We start from the raw sequence: 8,020 nt of genomic DNA, 5'->3' as shown, positions 1-8,020 counted from the left end.
TTTAACTTTTGTTTCGCACAGATACCTAGGTATGTAGTACATATGTGTTTGTATTTAATTTGTTTACTTAATTTAAACATTTATAATGTGGGTATATAACACTTGTTTTCATAGAGATTAGAACATTAAACAAATTTCAAGGTCTTGCCAAAAATATGTTTAACGTCTTTACAGTTTTGTTTATTCGCCTAGATAAGAATACATATTTACAAATTTAAAAATGGATGTATGGTTGATTGGACTTTTTTAATAAATGAATTTTTAAATTTTGACCGTAACTCTACAAAATATATGGATGATATGATATCTACAACCGTTTTCCTGAAATAAATTTCAAAATATCAAATAAGTTTCTATACTGCAAATTTCACAAATAATTATTAAATATGTATTTATAGTTTTAAATATTGGAATCATATAAATCAAAAGTAACCCTTTAATGGCACTGGATTCCAATTGCAAAAAATATATAATTAATACCATGAGTGTTTAATTAATTTTTAATTTTTCTATTACAAAAATTTTCTGGGTGCAAAGACAAAAAAAAATTATGGGAATACCTACATTAGGTAAGCCTCCATTTACGCGAATTCGATATAACGCGAACTTTTTTACACGATTTTTATATAACTCGGCAACAAACAACAATAAACGAAAAAAAAAACAAGCGAATAACAGATTTCTTTTTTGAAAACTCCGTTAATTTTTATGAATTTTTGTTATGTTTTGATCTATTTTATGTATTAGAATATTTTATTTATTTAATTGACATTTTTCCTTAATTTTCGATAAGAATTATTTCAAGGCGTATTAACAAGGTGAGTGCGTCCCGGCAACAAATACAACAATGCAAAAACAACAGGCAATTTGTTTTTGTTAAAATGTACGGTAAATGTCAAAATCAAGGCGAATTAAAATATTACTATGTTATTTACAATAACAAATGTAAACATAAACAAAGTTTGACATATAGTGTACATAAAACCACAGCGAATTAACAAACAGCTGATTTTATGCACTCACCTTGTTAATACGCCTTGAATTATTTCTTATCGAAAATTAAAATATTTTTAGTTGAGTTTTTTTACTTCACTTTTGTTTTAAGTAAGTTTTTAAAAGTACATTACAACTTGCCGTTATAGTCAAATTTACCTTTAAGGGTACCTTTTGTAGTTACGTCCGCTTTCATTTAAGGTGACGATATGTATGTATGTACATATGTGTTTTCTATTTAACGCGACTTTTAGGCCCCAATTTATTTTTTGTTATGTATCTGGGGGTTACTCTCTATTGCGATGCGCAAGCAAGTTCGATGCGAAAGGTAAATGCGATAATAATACATTTTAGTACTCTGTGTCGTATATGCAAACGCTTTCGCAAAATAAGTTGAAAAGTAAGCAACACTGGTACCACAAAATAAACAATAGCGAAATGAAATGTCAAAACTTGTAAATAAAAACATTTTAAACACATTTTTTTGCGATGCGAAAACGCAGTAAAGGGTGGGTACCAATTGTTCAGTTTTTCTTTCGCATCGCAATAGAGAGTAACCCCCCTGATGTATTGTTTTACGCGAAATAAAAAATTTTGGCCCCACAAAAGCATTTCGTTCTAAATTAAAACCTCGTTTTAAGCGAATTTGATTTGCACGCTATTTTTTTGGGCCCACAAACCGCGTAAATGGAGGCCTACCTGTATATTAAATAAAATATTCGCAAATACAAGTGTAATATAAAATTTAGCATAACTTCAGGCTGTGTATAAATTATTTGTAATGTGGCAAGTCCATTATTAAACAAAATTAAACATTTATAACGTTAGATTATGATTCATAAGATATAATGGCGTTTTCTTTTCTGGCATAAATAATGCCTTTATTCTGTCGGTTACCCTTCCTTGTGTTATTTTCATAAACAAAATAGATACTTTTATCAAAGGGTTAGAAATGTATCACTGTTTAAATAGCTGTTCTTGTGATTGTTTTTGAAAAAAAATATTTTTTATACCATCCTCCGCCGTATAAAGTTGAGAAATATTTATTTGAGATCCACAAAGTATTTATTCTTGATTCTTGTGAAATTCTAAGTCGATTGACTTTGTCCGTCTGTCTGTCACGTCCAAAATACACAATAAAAAAAGTTGAAATTTTGCTCCATTATTTTGCTATATTGTTTAAATGTTACTTTTATGATAAACGAAAAAACTTTGTAGAAAATGGTAAGAATCGGTCCTTTGATTTCTTCTAGCCCCAAATTTCTTCCCGAAATATGGCGTCTGTGATACACAAATACCTACAGAATAGCAGTATCAATACGAAATTCAGCAGAAATAATTTTTTTTTTGTAAATCGGTTGGCTGATATTATTTTGGATAAAATCAAATTACGCAATTAAAACAAATCTGAAAAACAAACATCTTTTGGATCATAAGAATTGATATTGCAAAATTTGTAAAATCTCAAAAATGCGCATTTAGTGAACCATTCTTATGCGCATATATACTAATTACCTTACGTAAACCTTTATTTGTTAGTATAGCATTTAAGAAATGCATAAACAAATTATTTGCAATTTGCGAGAAAAAAAGAAGCTAAATAAATACGATTCGATAAGAAATAGAAAAGTTAAATATTTATATTTTTAATCAAAAAATATTCATTTTATTCTTATCAAAAATAGAATTAAAAAAAGAAAACAAAATTAAATACATACATGCATAAATATACAAATATTATTTCATTTATGGAGTATGTTCACAAGAACGTAGAAATTTAGGAAAATAATGCATTTTTTAGGAAACATGATAAAAAATATATTTTTTAGTTTTAGTTAAAGCTAAGCATTTAATTTCTTACTTTATTTCGCTTCAAGCTAAATAAGTTTATATTAAAAGCATTATTTCCTTTTGGACAAAAGAAATCGTTTGACAGTGAGTGATGTTGGGTTGCAATGGTGAACAAATATAATTTGTAAGTGTTTTCACTGCCAGCATTTTGTTGTTATTAGAGTTCATAGTCTACTTTTTTGTCATGTTTTCCAAGAAAGTCTTATGGCGTTGAATGGCTTCTTCGTGTTCCTTAATTTGTTGATGATGAAATTCAGATTGATGGATTTGATCATTCTTCAAACGTTCCAATTGTTCCTTTTGCTAAAATTAAATAGTTGATTTAAGTAATTATATAATTTATTATTATTGTTTACTATCAAAAGATTTTTATATGCGAAAATATTTGATAAATATTGATGTTTTTAATCTTTTTCAATCGTTATCGTTATAAAAACAAGCATGTGCATGATAAACATCATGTTTACCGCAATTTGTTAAGAATATTTTGATGATTTGGAATTTGATGATATGGACACAAAAGACATGCGTTTTGAACAGGACGTCACTACGTGCCACACAGCTCATGTCATACAGACTTTGTTTTATTTAAATTTAAAGATTGTAAGCACTTAATGAAAGAATATTTATTTGTATTCAAGTCAAATTTCAACAAAATGTTCAAGTGGTAGAATCACAGAAAAACCTCCTTTTTGACCATCAGATTTTACGAAATACTTTTGGGATAGTAACAAAAGTAATATCGAATCCGATTATTTTTTTGAAAATTAAAAAAGAGAACAATCTCATGTCCTTTTCGTTACAAGTTAATCATTCGTAACTCAGCTCTGGGTGGAGGAAGAAATCACTAACTAGAAATGCAAGCTAAGTAATTTAAAAAAGTGAAACAAAAACATGAAATTAAGCAAATGAATACATTCTTTAAAGTTCCTTAGTGAATTTTAAATTGTTTATGCCGGCTGATTAAAGTTTTGTGTTGTTGTGGTAATGCATAAATTATATTCTAGAAGAGTTTGAGTGCTAAAAATTCGCCACCTTTAAATGACTTTTATAAAACCGAAATAAACAACGAAAGAACTCGTTTATCATCTTGCGAATTATATGAAAATAAATATCTACAATAAACCATTGTTCATTCTAGTATTGTTTTTCTTCCATGGTATTAACAAATCAAAACAATTATTAAAATAGCAAAACAAAATAAACAATACACGATTGTGATGACCTCATAAACACTAATATTTTTAAAAGTAATTGCAGGAAGGGTGTACAAGTACTTGCAATGATTTCATAACATAATTAACAATCGATAAGAAGTTTTATAATATACCTTATTATAGAAATATTCTTCTTCGCGTGCTGCTTCCATTTTACCAAAGCTTCCACCGGCTGCACGAATAGAGCCACCGCCGCCGCCTCCTTTGCCAGCACCACTTCCCAATTCACCCAATTGGCTACACATTCTCACAAGTCTAAGTAAATGTAAAAAACAATAAAGAAAATGTTTAAAAATAAACTTGCATATGCATTAACTATACTATATTTTAATATGTAGGAGTGAATATATTCCAAATCAAAAAATAATTGTGTTCTTTGTAGAGAAAATATTTATTAAAGTCGTAATTGGTTCGTTGCTAATTATTGCAATATGTTTATAATTACATAAAAAATAATTATTGTTAATTATCGTATGTAGTAAATTACTGGAAATGTATGTATGCAAATACTTACTGTACTCCACTTGGATACTGCATACTGCGTCTTGCCACAAACATTTTGAACTTTTTTTTAAATATTACAACTGCAACATAAAAAAGAAATTTAAATTGCAAAAAAAAATAATCAAAAAATGTTGCGTATAAAAAATATTCACCTTTATACTGCAAAAAAAATAAACAAGTTTACTTTCCAACGAATTCAAGTCGAATGAATGTATCTGCTGTTTTTTTCTATAAATTGTCTGGAAAAAAGTGAAAACTTCTTTTATTCGTATTTTGCGGCAATTTTTATACTTGTTTTTTTATTTATTTATTTGTAATTCCTCTTTAGTATTGTTCTTCTGAGCTGATAGGATGACTCAAATATGTGATGTTCCATCATTTTTAAACAGTACGAAAACGTTCAGCTTTTGTATATAACATGCTAAACATTTTGATTTATTAAATTATATAAAATATAACGTATTCTTTTCAAATTTATTTAGCAATTATATATGCAAAAAAAGTAATGAAGCGCTCCGGCTCATAGTTTTAGGACCTAATTTTATAAAACGCAACGATAAACGTTAAACAAATTTTGTTTGGAAAAAATTCAAGTTCCAAACCTTTTCTCCAGTATTCTTCATACAAATTGCTTACGTTTCTGAACTCTTTATAAAATGAGGCCCTTATAGTTTTGAAGTCCCCCCATATTTCTCACTACGAAAAACTCATATTGATGAAAAATTGTGAATTTTCCAACCTTCCACTTTGCCATTTGTCCCAATGTCAACCATTAAAATTTCCTTGTTACATGTCGCCATATCCAATACGTTTTTTAATGAACATGCTACCCATCTATAGCCCCGGGCAATTATCTAAAGTTCAAAACTATAAGTTATATTTCCATGTCATACTTATAAACAATGTTAATTACAGCGTGCTATCAACATTGTTGATAAGGAAAAGTTTCTACTGATGGAAATGTTGCAAGCTGCCGTTACAGACCGTTAAATTCAAATTGATAGCATAATTTCGTCTCAATCAATTGATGAATTAAATTTTAAACTGCCAAGTATTAAACAGTTTAAAATTTAAACTTTTTATAGTAATTATTTGCATATTTAACTTTCTTAAACCATGTTTCTATTCTACATAAAGTTTTAAAAACCACTTTTTATCATAATTCAAATGTTTTAAAACCTCTATAGAGAACGTGTGTAATTTTGTGGTAAAAAATTGCAATGGATTTCGGAGCATTCATAATATATGAGTAGGTGAAATGCAAAACTCGATCGTTACACATAAACCGAATTTTGGAAAACCACGAAAAACATGTAGCGGCTGATTAAATGAACTAAATTAGTCGAATGTTTTAAATTCTTAGATGTTATCTCACCTACTCATATGCAGATTAACCGTATGTTTTTTTAAAAGTATCCAAAATTTTATTAAGAAGTTTTTTACGTATTTTTTACTATTTGTTAAATTTTGATATTTGTGTGTGAAAATTTTTATTTTAGTTAAAATATATGTAAACTAGGCTCCAATTATCATTGGACTTTAACAAAATAGTAAAATAAAAAATTACAATACAATCAATAACATTATATTAAGAACACAAAATAATGAAAAAAGAAAGATAATATGCAATAAAATATGCAGTTATGAGTTAAATATGCAAAAATATGTTATAAAACGCAAAATTTTTTAAAATATAAAGGTAAGATACATATATGCAAAACTATGACAATAAAACTTCAAATTGAGTTGCACAAGGTTTTTGTTGCATGTTTGTATATTATCATATATTTTTATACCCTTCACGTTCGTGAGAAGGGTATATATAAGTTTGTAATTTCCACAATATAATTTTCCGACCCTATAAAGTATATATGTATATTCTAGATCCTTATACACAGCGGAGTCGATTAAGCCATGTCCGTCTGTTTGTTGAAATCAATTTTCTGAAGACCTCAGATATCTTCGGGATCCAAATCTTCAATAATTCTGTCAGACATGCTTTCGAGAAGTTTCCTATTTAAAATCCACAAATGGCTGAGATATGAGGAAAAAACCAGGACAACCTCGATTTTTGACCTATATCTGGATCTCTAAGACATTAATATAGACAATATGGATATCTAATGATAGACCTTTGCAACGACGTATATATGACCATAGTAAGTTGAACATACAATCAAAATCGGAAAAAAATATTTTTTAACTCAAATTTCTTTTTTCAACAAACAAAAAAGAAATTGAAAAAAAAATTTAATTTAAAAAATTAAAAAAAAAAATTTTGAAATAACAATTCGAAAAAAATGTTTTTCCAAAAAAATGAAAAAACAACTTTGGAAAAAAAATAAATTTTGTTTTCCTAAAAATATTTAAAATTTTTATTTGGAAGTATAATTTGGTGAAGGGTATATAAGATTCGGCACAGCCGAATATAGCTCTCTTACTTGTTGTATATTATTTTGTTTCTATAATAACATAATACATATTTAACAAACTATCCCAAAAGAGACCGTTTTTAAATTTTTTCAGTTTTTTTTGGAAACTCTAATTTAAACTGGTCGAATGAAGCAAAATACAATTTAAGAGGCGACAATGACCCCAAATACAACTCTAAGGTTGCAGCCTATTTTGAAGTGTCCTGCCCAATAGCCAGATCTCAATCCCATAGAAAACCTATAGAAAATTGTAAATCGCAAAATATGGTCTCAAAATTATACCACGAAGAAAGATTTATCCGATGCGCTTATAAGGGAATGTTATAATATTTCAGTGGAGACTGACTATTTAATTGGTTAAAAAAATTAAGGGATATCTATCAAAATACTGAGTCACAAAGAGGGCCAAGGAATTTTTGTAAAAAAATAAATCTAATCTTACATTGTTTTGTCGATAACATAATAATGACTACTTTTTAGCATAGAGAATAGACATAGAGCGGAAACTCTCCTGTCAAAGACCTAACTCAGTTGTCAGAAACCTAAGTGGTGAGAATGTATTAGTTGAAAAAACTATGTGAAAACAAAAACAACACTCGTATGTGTGATTATTTTGAGTTTTTTTCTAGTTTCCGCTCTATGTTTCTCTATGCTTTTTAGTTTGTTTACTATTCTCTGAATTGAATTATGTTCTTATTTTAGAAAGGCCCTAACTCGTGTTTTTTTTAAGTCGAGCTTTTTTGGTTAAATCTGGGCTTATAAAAAATAAAAAAACACGAGTTAGGGCCTTTCTATATTAAGGTAACGATTTGTATTTTCGTTTTAAAAAAGGAGGTCCTGAATTTAATTTTGAAATCAAGTACGAGTCTATATAGAGTATCATTTTAAATATATTCGATTTATGTAATTTTTGTAGAACAGATTAATCGTATAAAACCAGATCTGATTGTATTTAATTTAACATTTGTTTAGTTTTACAATATTAAACAATCCATTAAATAAAATAAAAATAACACATTTGGA

General features: G+C 27.8%; 1 protein-coding gene across 1 annotated transcript; it reads right to left on the bottom strand.

The window, feature by feature from the left end:
* Positions 1-2,630: 2,630 nt before the first annotated feature.
* LOC135960653 (ATPase inhibitor A, mitochondrial) lies at positions 2,631-4,806 on the bottom strand. Its single transcript, XM_065511993.1, has 4 exons — positions 4,718-4,806; positions 4,576-4,645; positions 4,175-4,316; positions 2,631-3,147 (listed from the first exon to the last, which is right to left on the bottom strand). The coding sequence occupies exons 2-4, from the start codon at positions 4,617-4,619 to the stop codon at positions 3,016-3,018; spliced, it is 318 nt and encodes a 105-aa protein (XP_065368065.1). The 5' UTR covers positions 4,620-4,645; positions 4,718-4,806; the 3' UTR covers positions 2,631-3,015.
* Between the last annotated feature and the right edge of the window lie 3,214 nt (positions 4,807-8,020).

Source organism: Calliphora vicina, chromosome 5 (genome assembly GCF_958450345.1).
Source record: "Calliphora vicina chromosome 5, idCalVici1.1, whole genome shotgun sequence".
Lineage (NCBI taxonomy): Eukaryota > Metazoa > Arthropoda > Insecta > Diptera > Calliphoridae > Calliphora > Calliphora vicina.
Note: the sequence above shows the minus strand (reverse complement) of the source record. Positions and strands in the feature narration are given on the sequence as shown.